This window comes from Pinus tabuliformis, chromosome 9, assembly GCF_031772625.1.
Source record: "Pinus tabuliformis cultivar Carrire ecotype Pingquan chromosome 9, CPIR1, whole genome shotgun sequence".
Lineage (NCBI taxonomy): Eukaryota > Viridiplantae > Streptophyta > Pinopsida > Pinales > Pinaceae > Pinus > Pinus tabuliformis.
Genome location: NC_142307.1, coordinates 1,577,969,543 through 1,577,986,074, shown reverse-complemented (window position 1 = coordinate 1,577,986,074; position 16,532 = coordinate 1,577,969,543). Strand labels below are relative to the sequence as shown.

The 16,532-nt window shown below is 38.9% G+C and overlaps 1 protein-coding gene across 2 annotated transcripts in view; it reads left to right on the top strand.

Moving 5' to 3' along the window:
* The window catches only part of LOC149154718 (uncharacterized), a 161,237-nt gene that overhangs the window by 90,045 nt on the left and 54,660 nt on the right, over positions 1-16,532 (top strand). For both annotated transcript variants that reach the window (XM_089439200.1, XM_089439199.1), the window contains exon 4: positions 7,005-7,088. In XM_089439200.1, the coding sequence (XP_089295326.1) occupies positions 7,005-7,088 (84 nt within the window). The remainder of the gene's footprint in view (positions 1-7,004; positions 7,089-16,532) is intronic.

Sequence of the window (16,532 nt, the reverse complement as noted above, 5' to 3'; positions counted from 1 at the left end):
TTCTGTCTTGCCTCAAAATTTTGGCCTGCTGATTTCTACGGAGATTCGGTCTTGCTGCCACTACAGAGGTTTAGTCCTGCTACCATCATAGACGTTTGGTTTGGTGCCATTACAGATGTTCGGTCTGCTGCCATCTCAGAGATTCGGCCTTCTTGTGATCCAAAAACAATCCTCAGATTCATCTTATATTCCGCCTGAGATTCATCTTGATCTCTGCCTCAGATAGTCCGAATTTTTCCTCATTGGGGATCCAAATCCTTGCCATGTTTGAGGAGATTGAATGGCCTATATATAGCCATTTCAAGAGCCTGAATGGGTGTGTCTCTTCACTGGGGCCAACTTGACTTTTGGAGCCAAAAATTCAAATTTTAAAAATGTTAATATTTCTGTTTTGAAAAGAGCATGAAGGACATGCTTTAATTTTTTTTCTTTCGACACTAGCATAAAGAGCATCCTTTACATTTGTCATTAAGGGCTAAAATATTAATTATTAAGACAAACCATATTGAAAAAGAAATTAACTTAGACAAATATATAAAGCACACATAAAAATCAGACACAAAATATTGGCGGAAAAGGCTTCAGCCTGATGGCTACCTCATGTATTCTCTCTTTTTCATTAAAATAATTGAATATAGTGTTACAAATAAATAGATGAAAGGGAGTGTTCTCAAGATAGTGCGTGCTATCTTAGACACTTTTGGTTGAGATAATTTCTCACCAGACATACACCAATATAGGAGTTACCTAAACTAACTCCTATCTTAGAGGAACAACACAAGAGTTAGGCACAAATTCCTGACTTGGAATATTTAATTTATTTATTTATTTATTTTTGGATTTATTATTGTTTTATGAGAGAGGCTAACATTCCCCCCTTCAATGATAAGTCCAAAATAAGAACGAGGAACCATCTTCCAAGTTCTCATGTTGATCCTCAAAAATATTCCCTGAAAAAACCGCCAAATCTGGATGCTGAAGAAACTGCAATATGAAGAGACTGAGTCAGCTGCATGACTGATTCATCTCTGAATGACGCTTGACAACTCCATCATGTGCCAAGCCGCAAAAGGATCCAACTGCCCTTTGCTTGAAAACAACATCCAGTGTCCACTGATACAATTTGATGAACGCCCACTGGCGTATTTGTTGATGATGATCGCCCACTGGTTGAAGATGTCGAAAAACAACTCAATGTTGCTTTTGCTATGATGAAAGCTGCTCACTGCTGTTTTTGCTGTCGATCGCCCACTAGCGAATTCGCTAATGGTCACTGCTGATGAAAAATGCCCACTGGCTGCTTTGCTGATGTTGTCGAGACTTTCAGTTTGACAACCACTTGTCAATTTCATTGACATTTCCCCCCTTTGTCAGCTGAAAGGAGAGACAATCTTCTCCAAAATATATCTGAACTCCCCCCCTTTAGGTGTAGGAGAGTTTCACTGTTGCACTCCCTCATTCAACTGCATGAGAGTACCATTATCAGTTCACTACTGGCTGCACTATGTGTGATTGTAATCGGTTGTAGAACTGAGACAATCTTTTGACTTTGGATGAGCATTCCCAAGGATCGATCCATTCATAATGTACCTTCAATCTGGTTGATTTTTGTTGGTTGCGACATTTTTCTGAGGAATGATTGGGCTTGCCACAATGGCGACAGGGATGGAGATCAAAACACTGATCTTCCATATGACCAGTTCTTTGACAATGAGAACATTTTGGTTGGACTTCAACGTTAGGTTGCGTGCAATTCTGTTTGTCTGCAACTTTCTCTGAACTCGCCGAGGTTTGTTGTGCAAGAAATCCTGCACTGACGAACTTAATTGACTTGGAATAATTAGGGATATGTAAGTTGGTGTCATCAGTGACATATCCTAAGCCTCGTCGATTCTTGTTATTTTGAATTTCTTTCCAGGGCTTGATGATGGGTTTGGAAGAAATTTGAATTTGATCATGAACAACTTCGAAACTTGAAGTTGTTTGGATGGGTGATTTGGAATCAACATCTTTATCTTCATCTGTATGATTGGATGACTTGGAAGAAGTACTCTTCTGTTGCAGCTCATCTCTTTGTAGTTGTGACTCTAGTTGAAGAAACTCAATGGTTTCATGTGTTTGTCGTAGATGCCGTGAAAGATCAACAAGAGTTTCTTTGCTGATGTGCACCATGTCTTCATCACTGGAGATGATCAAACTGTGAAGAATGTTTAACAACTGAATATGTTGCACCATTTGAACTTGCTCACTTGAAATCAGGCTCTCTTATCATAGATGTCGTGCTGTGAACTGTTTCACTTGATTTTGTTACTTGCATGACAGGCTCGCTTGCTTTGAATGGCACGCTTGCTTGATTTGTTGCTTATTGCACTTGCTCGGAACACTTGCTAGAGTTGTAGAACTTTCTTGCTTAAACTCTGGAATTCATGCTCGCTTGATGACGATCGTGTTTGCGTGAATGCTCACTTGCCTTACTTGATGACTTTACGCTCACTTGAATGAATAGCCACGCTCGCTTGATGTCGATCTCAACTTGCTGGATTGGTGTTAGAGTTGAACTTGTTTGGTTGCTTTGATGGTTGCTGTAATGAAATTCTGAATACTCACGCTCGCTTGCAGGAAATGTGAACTTGTTGTTTGTTTCATTTAGAGTTAAAATTCGTGCATTCACTTGATTGTGCTTTAAAGGAAGGGTGTCGAACATTGTCGAAAATGCACCCAAAAAAGCTTACAGTGATTTTAATGACTCACTACAATGAATTGAATTTGACTCAATTCAAGACTTGGGTGTCGATTTCAACCGAGAATGCACCCTTACAATTCAATGCAATTGGAATTTGATTTACAAGTTCTTAAATTTGTTTGCAAGAATGTTGATGTAGACTTCGCCTTGAAATGCTTTAACTTGATTAAGTGAATTTGCTTGTTGATGTTGACAATCTATGATTATGAGTTGTAGTCTCACAGATGCAAGTGTTGAGTTTAATTATCCTTCCTTGAAGCTATTTTGTTACAAATGTTGTGCTTTCTTGCATTGAACTTTATGTGTGTTAAATGAGATCATTTATGTGTCAAAAATAGACACAAATAAAAAAGCAACAACATGAAGCATGCATCATCATCAACACACTCTTCGTGTACCTAAGATCCCCTTATTCAATTTCGGGTGGATCTAGGACACAATCACCACAAAAATGATATCTTTATTAAACTTTGGAGTACATAATCACTCAGCTTCACAACATCTTCATGGAATCAGAGTTCTAGAACTTTTGGAAGCAAAATGTCTTCAAAAAACTGACTCAACCTTCTAGAAATAAAATATTCACTTATCTCTCCAAATACAAAATACTTATAACTCCAAAAATTACAAAATATACTTCTTAGCTCTCCATTAAAAAGTTACCAACATTTCTTATCTCTCATCATATTCACCATTAATTCTCTCTTCGTCTCGAATATTATTCTCCACTAACTCTAACACATTAAAGTTCAGGAAACTTTAAGTGTTAAACTTCATTCTCACCCCACTCCATGTGCATGTTGAATGAAAGATACATTTAATACCTTTTATTTACATGAGTCACTCCATTCACATTTCACATATATACAAAGTATGTTATCCCCACATTAAAATTAATGTTGAGACTTCACATGTAGGCATACGTCCACGCATATAACTTGCTCCATAGGTCGAATGGGACTGGGACTCACGTTGTACAACTTCATTCCAATGCAACTCAATGAAGATGGTCCATCACGTGCATATGTGTTTTGTTTTATTAATACACGGCTCATCAATGCAGCTCATGAAGAGAGTATTACACCAGGTATATAGGCAGGCTCTTCACGATTTTAATGATTGCATGCAACTCCTCACACAAGTAAACCGACAAGTCCTCACTAAGGCAGCTCCTCTTCGTAGACAAGCTCTTAGGCACACATACTGATCCTCACAATTTGGTCACAACCCTTTCACTGACTCGGGAAACCTCTGCTTTGTGGTTGACTACACGCCTAAAATCATGTCTCACAGTAGAACTCAATGCCATGATAGCTCAGACCAATAGCATCGTTCTGCTCAGATATTTTGCCATGGCTTTTCTCAGATTTCACGTAGCCAATGTATGAAAATTCACCGATGTTGCCTGAGCACGAAGACCCACCTCATGAAAGAGATTCAAAAATTTACTGAACAGATAGGGCACAACATATCCAACCCTTCATCGTGGTTGTGGTTGTCATACTCCTTCATTGAATTCTCTCATGGTGGACTGCTTGATTAAACTTAATAATGGAAACTCATTAGATGAAGAACAAGGCATTGAATATCAACACTGCTCATAGCACTCACAAGATCAGGGATGACATTGCTATCCAAAACACAGGCGAACTTACATTCCTCATATCAAAGGAAGCACAATTCCAATTGAATACGAGCTCCAATAGCGTTGGGGCAGTCTCGATCCTATCGTCTCTGTAGCAATCGAATACCTCGGGCAGTCCTGTTGAGAAACATCAATCCGACATTGTAAAATGTAATTAACTTGCTCATACGAATCGAGAATCGGCTTCTCCAACAAGCAGAATTTTTGCCATAAATATCAAACTTGGATAAAATAAACCTGGAGGTCTTTTGGCCTTGACCTTGGCACAATATAAATTGAATAAAAATTAATAACCGGGTCGTTTTCGACTGTGCATGGAACTATGCTTCCTTTCACTCCGAGTTCTCAACGCTCCATCCTGAGCTCGAACCCCAGCGACAGGTTTCACACCAATTTGATTTTTTTTTTTTTTTTTTTGTTAATTTCTTTTCCTATTTTTCTATGTGAATGGCCCAACCATTTAATAGCACTACCTTGGCTAGAATTATGATTACAAAGTGGATTGATGAGGAATAAAATGCGGCCCTCCGTCACAGTTTAGAGATACACCTACTCTGTCATTTAATCACATGCACAAAATCGATTCATTCTCTTACACAACAACTGTAACCAATGTCACATGGTTCGAGTTCTAGTTCGGGTTCGACAATGATTAGGTTCAGTTTGAGTTCGAATGTTTTGATGAGGTTCGTCATTAGGTTCGTCTATATATATTAATTTAAAATCTATTATATGATAAAATAGTAAGAAAACAACATCAATAAATATCAAAAATGCTATCACAGACATGGAAACTCCAAGCATAAATTACAAGCTTGAGGAAGTTATGAGTTTTGATCGATGGACTTGGTCAATGGCTATGAGGTTCGATGAGGTTCGCCGAACCTCAATTTTTTTTTAAGGTTCGCCAAAATTCGAACCTCAAGGTTAAAGTTCGACGAACCTTGTGACATAGACTGTAACAAATAAAGGAATAGAACCATAAAAATAGAGACCGAAATTTCAATACTCCAAACCCCGTTGTCTTCCGAGAGCTCCGAAAGCCTCAGCACCACGATGTAGAGCAATAGAGAAAAGCTATGGTCTGGCTCCGGCAAAGTCCACAGTCTGACCTCAAAAAACGATAACGCTACCTCAATTCGCTCAGGTGCACAGGTCCTTTCACACAATTGCAACCCCAAAAATAGATAATGTCCATGCAACTTGCCTGCAAATTTTTCAGTCCTAGCTTTGATACCACATATTGAAAAAGAAATTAACTTAGACAAATATATAAAGCACACATAAAAATCAGACACAAAATATTGGCGGAAAAGGCTTCAGCCTCATGGCTACCTCAGGTATTCTCTCTCCTTTTCATTAAAATAATTCAATATAGTGTTACAAATAAATAGATGAGAGACAATGTTCTCAAGATAGTGCGTGTTATCTTAGACACTTTTGGTTGAGATAATTTCTCACCAGACACACCAATATAGGAGTTACCTAAACTAACTCCTATCTTAGAGGAACAACCCAAGAGTTAGGCACAAATTCCTAACTTGGAATATTTAATTAATTAATTTATTTTTGGATTTATTATTGTTTTATGAGAGAGGCTAACAGACCATAGCTACAAAATTAATATGGACTAGATGAGCCGTAACATGGTTTGGTTGGTGTTCCATTGGTTACTCAAGAGAGTGGCTCTGACTCAGATAGCAATATTTCCATTGATGGTCTTCGTGACTTCATGCAACAGATGGATGTAGAGGATCATTCCATGGGATTGACTCTTAACTCTAGGTATTAATGAACTCAAACTGATTCTTTGGTTCGTCACTGCTCGTCACTGTTTACTATTTTTGGGTTATATCAATTTACTATTCCAGTCTTCAGACTTCAGTATCTACTATAATCTATTTTGCTTACACTAATTAGATTCTAGAATGATGAATGATGAATTTAAATTTTAAATCAATATAGATTCAAGAATGATGAATGATGAGTATGGATTGGTGTATTTCATTATTTAATTCAATCATGTATGGATCAATGTATTTATGATTTCATTATTGAATATGAATTTGAATTTTATATATATATATAATTCAAATTCATATTCAATAATGAAAGCATAAATTCAAATTTCCCTGAAAATTTCAGCGTACTCCCACACGTCGCCCATGTGCGTCTCCACACATCCACGCCCCCCCGAACTGGAATCTTGGTGGAACATTGGTTTTTAATCTTATTTTGTTGAATATATTGCAATTCTTCAGTAGTAGATGGTGGCATATTTCCTTATGGGTTTCCTAGATTGAATATCCTCTATTTTATTTAATAACGGAAATATTGATGAAGGGGAAAATTCCTCAGTTCTCGCGGTCAAATAGGGTGGGAAAGTCTTGTTCATAGAATATGCTATCTTAATGCTTCCGGATATACAAAGTGAGTATGCAGCTGAAAACCTGCGATCCAGATTTACAATAAAATAGGATATAAGAGGGAAACATGGCAATGTATAATTCGTACTTTAAACTTTGGAACAATTGTGAATTACAATAGCATAGTTTTAAATTTTAATATGTTTCGGCATAAACTTGTCACTGAGGCATCCAGTGTGCTTTTGCACAGATCAGCAGAGCATTGTGGACTGGATATGAAGATGGCCTGTGGAAGAAGTTTCCAAAACGCATGGATGATGATGCAAGCATGGAGGTACTTTTTATATTTTCCTGCATGATACTTCAGTTTCCTAAAACCATGTGGCCTTCATTTTGTATACTAATTTTCTTTCGATAGTTTTTACAATGTTGATGATCTTAAGTTATATAATTGTTGTTCATCTGGAATTTAAGTAATAATATCTGCATAGTTGTGAGCACCCTTAGCATAGTGTAAACCATTTGTTTTAATTTTTTGGCTACATCCATTGAGATAAGAGTGTTTGAATGTCTGTTTTCTGTTCCGTTTTGTTAACCTCAGGTATTTATATACATGTTTCACTATACTATGTACTTTGGTCTCTTGTGTTTCTTTCAGTGGTCCATAGTCTCACATTACCATGTCTATTGATCTGATTGTAGTTCAAATTATCATTGTTCACATTTTCTTCCTTCAAAGTGCGGCCATCCTTTTATGTCATAGTCTCTTATATTGTAATTGTGCTTATTGTAAAGCTGTCTTACATAGCAACATCCTAAACGATACCAGTCTTCAATATTGTCAAATTATTCCGCACTTCTGTAATGTCTGACATCTTTGCTTTGTGTTCTTCATTTTGTAGGCATAAACGTTGTGTTATCCCATTGACAAGTTTGTACACTTCTTGATAATCATCATGGGAAATGAATGGCCTTGGAGAGGAAGAAAATTTCTTCCAATAGCTTATAAATGACTTTAAGTAATTCCAGGATCTCAACTAGGATAACTTTGCCTAATGGATATCGCTCATTGCTAGTTAGCGTTTTGGAGCTTTGTGTATAATTTTAACAGCTGGGATATTTTCCACATGAGGAGAAGTGGTAGGTCACAGCTGTGGGCAACTCACTGTATACCTGAATTAGAAGCACAAAAACAAACTGTCATGTTAGCATGTGGGAAAATCCTATCCAAGTAACTAAAGGAATGTGGTTCTTAAGTTATTATTGGTGTGTGGATTGTTATCACATCTTTTGGTTAAGATTTATAGCTGGAGCCTTCCGAAGGTTAGGCCATATTATTGTCACTACTTTAGCAAATAGTTAAGTAGCTCTTACATGTCTCCACCTTATCACCATATGGCTTCATGTGAAAAATGTTGAACCTTAGAAGCCTATTAACATAAAGGTTATACTAAGTAAGTGTGTTCAATGGCATGAACCTTGTACCTAGTTAAATTATCCATTATGCTACATGTGAAATTCAACGTAGTGAACGTGTCATGATATTGTCATAGGAAAATGAGCCTATCTAATCATAGTGGGAAATCATATAGATGTAAGAATGGATACTGTTAGACACCTAGGTAGGTAACCCCTAGGAATTTTTTTTATCCTATTGTTTTAGCTTGTTAGCCAACAACCCTGTTGTGATCCATAGATCGGTAGTCTCAAAGGCATCGGATCCATGCTTTGGTTTGTGCTTAATTTCATCTAGCCTACTCATCAGATGAAGATAGGTTATCAAATATATGGTATATTAACCATTTTTGCACACAAGTGCTTTCGTGTAATGTTTAAGGGCATTCTAATATGGACCACTGGTTAAATTGGATGATAGACCACTTTTGGCTGTATTCTTGTTCCCATGCTTCATCTTGGTGCTTATCACTTAACGTTAGTCCAATGTGACCTTCTTTAAGGATTTTTTTCATTACATTGTTTAGGAGGGGCAGAAATAGGAGGGTTTGATTGATGTTGCATGTCCATGGTGATCCATACTTAACATTTTCCATCTTTTCCTTGTATCCGCATCCCATCTTCAGGTTGATTGCTATCTGTCAGTAATATTGGTTCCCTGTTTTCTTCATCCTTGAGTAGGGGTTGGGAAAATTTTCCCTAGGAGGTTGATGAAGCAGAAAGAGAAGGAAAAGCATGTGCTATAAATTTTAAAATGCAATACAATCATGGGGATACATGAAAATTGTTTGGACAAAAGCCTATCCTGAGGTCTAACCCCATCATTAGTTAGTCCTCAACGTGTTTCTAGCTAATGTATGAGCTATATAAATAAAGGGAATCTGATTATCCCAACGTCAATGATTAATAAAGTGCTTCATCATTAAGGGGTTAATGATGAATCAAATCAATCTTGTAAGCCAAGTTGAAACTGTAAAAGAAAAAGAAAATCAATGAAGAAAACAGCGCACAAGAGGGGTAAAAATAGACCCAAGAAAGGGGTAACTCACGTTCCACGATTGCTCCCTTTTCATATCACAGTGTTCAAGGATGTTAGAATTTCATAACTAGTACAAAGACCATAACATCCTTCATGAAGTAAACTCTTGCCATGTCATTGACCACTTTCTCCCTACTAATTGATGGGTTGGCATAGGAACTGTTCCTACCCTTATCGTTGTAAGCACCTAATATGACCTTGTGATAATTGCCCCGTATCTAAGCATGGTAACTTGTTTACAAATCATAAGCTAGAAGGTCATTTGAACATGATGCTTGTGTGAAGTGCTCTGATGCATTTTAACATTAAATATGGCCCTCTGTGATACTCTTATGGTTCTTGCACCTACGATGTTGTTTTCACTTGTTTTCATGAGTATGTTCTAGATGGCTGCTCCTAGGTACAAGTGCACTCCCATGAGGGATTATATTGTGATTCTCCAACACTCCAGAGAGGATGTACAACCCCACTTGATGACAACATTGGGCACTAGAACCAAAACGTTGACCACTTCTTGATGAGTGTTGACCATGAGATGCATTTAACACTATAAATGACACTCCTCTCTCTCTAGGAAACATTGCACAATTGAGCCAATGCATTACTTAGAGTGCTGATGTACCCCATATATGGCAGGGCGCCCCAATGTTGACATTGCACCTTCTTCATGGACGTTGCCCTGTTTCTGGTATGATTTGATGATGATGATGATGACTTGTCATACCAATGGAGGGGATGGTACACTACTCAACATGATGATGTCACACCATAGCTCCATGACATCCCCTTCATGTATCCATTATTGATGATGTGTACTTAGTTGTTGGTGATGCCTTGTGTAGGGAGCATTTGCTTGTTGATTGGACACCTTTTGATGTGGAGATGTGGATTTGGAGTGAGGAGCACCTTCTTGAGTAATTCATGTAATATTTTGATAAGAGATGCGCCTTGTAGAGGATGGCGTCACCCTCGGAGGTCTTTTTGCTCACACGTGTGGGTTATTAGAGGCTAATTTTAATGTTTATTCATTGATCAATTTGATCCACAAATATTGGAGTAGTGTTGATCCGAGTAACTACATAACTATTATGGTGGGCCACACATTCTCCAAGCCTTATGCCACAATTCTACACCAATGGATTTCTGAGGAATTGGAGAATTGACATCTCGGAGCTAGAGGGCAAGCAGGGTTCGACCTAGACTACTAGACGATAGATCACATGTTCACCCTCAAAGTCTTCATTGAGGAGACTTGTCATCGCTCTTGACGAGTTTATTATTGCTTTGTAGATTTCCGGAAAGCTTTTGACATGGATTCGAGGTAGGCATTATTTCACAGACTTTGTGACATTGGCATATTAGAGACCCTCTTAATTGCTATTATGAGACTCTATAAGTCAGTGCTAGGGTGCCTTAAGATGGCCCATGGTCTTTTAAACTTCATTCGAAGTACCTTTGGGGGTGAAGCAGGGGTGCCCCCTTTCTTTGACTGTCTTTGGGATTTGTATTGATAAGCTTGAGTCTTTCCTCCATGAGCAGATACAGGAGGGTGACAACTGCCCATTGCACTGTGTTTTGATCTCCTTGCTCCTCTTCACTGATGAATTGGTTTTGTTAGCCTCTACTCTTAAGGGATTATAGAGACAAATTGACGTGTTGGCCAGTTTCTGTGACTTTCGACAAATGAAGGTCAACCTGGGTAAAACCAAGGTTCTGATCTTCATTGCCTCGAAGAAATTTATCGCAGACCTACACTTATACAATCGTGGGACAAAGATTGAGATCACCACATCTTACACCTACTTAGGGGTATTGTTCAGAGGGCCCATATTTGGTATGCGATAGGCAATTTTTGGACACCTAATCCTCAATAGGTTAGTGTGGAAGCCAAATGGACAAAAGGAGTCCAAGAGACCTTGGGATGTGAAACCCAACGGTCACAACAATGTACTATAAATGTATATCAGTTGTTAATAGAATTGTGTTGTCATGTTTTATCCTTCATATTGTTCTTGCTGCCCATGTGTGTTTAACATGGTATCAGAGCAGGCGTATTCCTGCCCTGCATAATTAATTTGAGCCATTTGTTTTATGGCCTTTCTGTGCAGTTTATTTCTGCCATATTCCTCTATACAGACCTGCGCCCTGTCTGCCATATTCACTTGAACGATGAAACGTTCCTCTGCCTGACACTGCCAGCGCTGTCCAAGCTATTCCGACATGTCTGTCTGCCATACCGGCGCTCTCTTCTGCGTTACCTGCGACCTCTGTCTTTTACAGTCCTGACCCTTGAAATTAGACCTGCGCTCTCTGTCCATAAGCGTTTCATGGTAATTTTAGTGCTGTCCTGTCTGTCATTTTTTCGCTGGTCTTGTCTGTCATATGCGTTTTATTTCTGAAAACTGGCCTTTATCCCTCATCCCTAAGTCTACAAATTCAAACATTTTCTGTCAGCCCGCAGGTCTTTATTTTGGCATTCATGTACGCTCCTGAGTACTCTTACCATTTTTCCTTTCCAACTCCTGCAGTGAACACACCTGTGCTCTAGCTCCTGTCTGTATGGTGTAGCCTAGATCACGTTCAAAATCTAACGTGCGTGCATGTTCCCTTGCTGCACCACTCTCATGTGATTGCATATTTTTCACTTCGATCCTTTTGAGTAATCGTAAGTGTTTCATTTGCCCCACACTCTGTCTAGTTGCATCGGATTTGCGTTGCTCAGGGAACATTTTGATTTGCAGCGCCAAATTCTATTCTAGCGGTCTCTCTACAATTACGCAAAACACTTGTCGTCTTTGTCGAATATGGTTTCTGGTGCGACTCTGGAAGAATGGATTGTTTCTGAGCGTGCATAGTAATAGTTCTTCAAAAGAAAAGAATAAACGTTGGTACATCGGTTGAAAATGGTTAATATTTGCGTCCAGGTGGTTGTACAGTCCATTATTTTTTCTCCATTTAGCTTGAAGACATTCCATGTTCATTGTGACTGGTAGATGAGAATAAAAATGGCATATCTACACATTGTAAACCCACTCTCTATTTCCTGCAATGTAAGCCGAGTTTGAAGAGATAGACGGGCTGCAAATTAAGCTAAGCAACCAGGTATGGGCCTCTTTGGATTTCCACAACTCTTGTATTTGTGGTAACGGCACTGGGAAATTATGCTTCCTATTTGTCTTCCGTAAAGAATGAAGATAAAATTGACTGGCATTATGACATTAATTATATGAGCTGGGTTGCGTGCTTGATTTATGGATACATTTGTTTGGTACCCCTCGGATTTTATTTCCTCCTCTGTTACTTGGGCATATCAACACCCTTGGTGCAGCTGTGGTGTGTTTATGGATATTCTCTATTTATCTTCATTCCAGCTTCGATTCTGTTAATCTTCCCAACTGAGTTTTTAAGATGGACTGTTATTGCTCTTGCTGGCTTAGCGGCAGCAAGCTTTGTAGCACTGAATATGCGATCTTGCATGAGTGGAAGTGACAAATGGATTACAACATGCATAAGTGCATTTTTAATGCAAATATTCTTGGCCTTTGTAATTAAGCTTTGTTTCTTTGTATGAATGGGAAGGGCGCACTTATATATTTGATATTGGTTCATTTAAAATAATGTTAAAATTAAATGATGGGGCATTGTCTCATTGACTTCTGAGTATATGAAATCAGATACTGAAACCCATATATAAATGATTGTGGAAATGATTCAAGAAGAAGATTTTGGGCTTAAAACCATAATTAAAAGGGCTATGGTATCGAGGTTTGGTTGAGACAAAACTTTGTGCAATTTAATGTGAAATGGAAACCATATGGATAATGGCCCAGAGTGAGTGAATACGAAGCTTTTGATTGAATCCAGCATATGTGAATGTAAATTATGAGAGCATTCGAAGTTGATGGGATTGATAGTTAAAATATGAATGAGGATGAAGGAAACTTCACATACAGTGATTGATTTTTATTGAGTTTTCATGAACCATGAAATATGTGAACAGGTGTTTGATAAGCTTCCGCATGCAAATGATAAAATGTGAATTTGCCAGGAATTGAAAGGTAAGCTTCCACATATTAATTGAGATTGCCAGTGGTAGAAATTTGCCAGACATTGAGATACTGATTGAGCATAGGCCGAGATGCATGTTCATATGCATGTGCTACTATGAAACCCTTGAAATTGCAATGTTGACTTAGTTTATATATCTGCATTGTTCCACATAAGATTATGAGATTATGTACAATTCTTTCTCTGGGAATCTGTAATCCCACAATTGTAGCTGTTCCACATGTTATCATGAATGGTTACAGTCGCTATTGAACTTGACTATTCTTTTCCACTGGCCGAGAAAGTGAAGGAGTATTTGAAGGATTCAAGCAAGTTTGCAGTTGCTGCTGCCCCAGTGTGGCTTTGTATTTAAAATTCATTATAGTGCATTAATTCCTTGCTTCAACTGCTGCATAAAGAGTTTGGTGGGCTGATTGTAATCTTTTATGGAGAAAAGTTTTGTCGGTTGTTTTGTCAGAACATAATGCTGGTCATGAGTAAACTCTTATTTTCATGTAATGGATTGTAATCGGTGCTTGCTGGTTGAACTCTGATCATTTGCTGCACATGTATAAAGGATATTGCTGTGTACTGTGAGTAGGTATTACTTTTTTGCACTGAGTAGTAGTTGTAAGGTGTAAATCTGACATTGAAGAAAAAAAATGGCTAGAATCAGTGAAGTATTAGAGTTCCTCAAAACTCTAATGTCGTCTACTACTCATGATACATTAAAAGTCAGCAAAGTTTCTCTCACAGATATTCAGGTCTGTCTACAAAATGCACAGGAAAAGATTGATTTTTTGCAGCTTGAATCACAGCTACAGCAAGAAGAGCTACATCAAAATAGACATCATTCTGAACCTGTTTTTGTTCAGAACATTGAGACTACAACCCATTAGAAGCAAGTCAATAATATTACAGTTGATTCAGATTTAGTGCCCAATAAAGCAGCAATTGTACATGCAGATGCAGAAACTCAGTCTGCACTTCCCAAGCCCATCATCAGACCTTGGGAACAGCTTGTCCACAACAAGCACAAAATTGGTCTTGGATATGACAAGGACTTGTCCTTTCATATTCCAGACTATGCCAAGCCCATTCAGTTTCAGAGTGCTGGATTCATTCATGACAGTTCACTTGCTCCTCATAACAGTTCAGCTTCTGCTGTTCCAGATCCTGCACGTCTTCCATGACAACAACAACAACAACATATTGTGAAATGCCAACACTGTGATCGAGTTGGCCATTTGAAATATCACTGTTTTGATCTTCATCCATGTAAGCACTGTCATAAAACCAGCCATTCTTCACACAGATGCTTCAGAAACAAACACCCTGCAAGAACAAAGATTCATCTTGGATGGATCGCTTCTTGGCAATGGGCATCAACAACCAAGAAGATATTCCAAACACATGTCAGAACTTGTTCCAGAATATTGAACAATCTTGCAGTTGAGTTTTCTCCATCATCTCACCTTGTATCTGACAGGGGGGGAAATGATGGTCATCTACAAGCTTCAAAGCCACATCAAGCGAGCTTGAGCCACAACCTGCCACACCAGTTTCAGAGTTGTAGCCAGAAACAAAGATGCCCCTGAACATGCCTTCAGTTGGCAATCTGGGACACTTCCTCTAGCAGAAGACTTCAACTTCTTGCCAGTTTTGGAAGAATTCCAGGAACACAATTGAGAACACTTCCTCTAGCAGAAGACACCAGCTTCTTGCCAGATTTGGAAGAGTTCCAGGAATTGCATTAAGCATTCCAGAGTTGTTGGTTATCCTTAAACCATCACAGGTTGAGACTTCCCTTTTCAGGTTGAAGTTCTCCCTTTTATGCGAGGTGAGGCCTCCCTTTCATGGTTGAAGGTTTCCCTCTTTAAAACAATAGGATCACTTCCTCTAGCAGAAAACTTGAGTTTCTTGCCAGTTTTGGAAGAGTTCCGGGAACTGCACTAAGCATTCCAGTGTTGGTGGCCATCCTTAAACCACTGCCCTTTATACCAACATTTCATAGAGCACATTCAGCCTAGTGTTGCCATGCATTTTTTGCACATTTTGTATTACAGATCTCTTCTTCGACTCATACATAACCCTTCGGATTAAGGGGCGGAATGTTGGACACTTAATCCTCAATAAGTTAGTGTGGAAGCCGAATGGACAAAAGGAGTCCAAGAGACCTTGGGATGTGAAACCCAACGGTCACAACAATGTATTGTAAATGTATATCAGTTGTTAATAAAATTGTATTGTCATGTTTTATCCTTCATATTGTTCTTGCCGCCCATGTGTTTAACAACAATCAACTTCAACTCAGTAACGGTTATGGCTCCCTAGTCCTCATCAAGCGACAATGCTTCCATGTATAGTTCCAAGACATCTCATCCAACCTCCACCTCATGGAGGCCATTATCAGACACATGGTTCTCTAGGGCTTCGAGAATTGGGGAACCGGTTTACCACAAGCATATTGGGTCATGATGGAGATAGTCCAAACCTTACTTCTTTGGCATATCATCCACTCTAAATGCATGGTTCTAAAACCCATTATTTAGGCAGAGTTCAGGGTCCACCCATTTCGCCTTGAGGTCCTTTTCCCCATTTTGTTTTTCTTCCACCGTGTTAGGGATTTTGGAGACTCTACTACTGGGACACATATATACCCCTATCTTGCACTTTGTTCTTCAGAGGCCATTGTTTTGGACACCACCTCAGGTCATGCTGGTGGATGGTTCGCAGAGGCATCTCGACTCCTTCAGTCAATGACCATCTCCCCAAAGTGCCTTCCTCCATTTAGTTTCTCCCTTGGCAGAGCAACACATATCTTATCGAATCAACCATTAGAGAAGATATGTATACGTTATACATTTACATCACTTGAACATTCCCCTCGATGAGCCTTGGCTCAAAGATGTCCTTCTACATTAGAGCATTTTTTGGAGCTGCAGGATGGGTCATTGTTTGCCCCCCACCCCCGATGCTTGTAGGCACTGGATGTACTCACTCAGGATATCACTTGTGCAACTTCGAGTTGGGTCCCAACAACTTCGAATGAAGACAGATCACCATATACAACGACTTGATAGGGTGTTACAATTGTGCCACCTATAGGAGCCAGAGTTCGAGACTCACCTCATTTTTCGATGCCCCATATACTATGATACCAAAGGACAATATCATTGCCTATAAAGAGAGTCCGAGGATCCCTCTCTACCTTCTTCTGGAATCCTGACCAAAGAT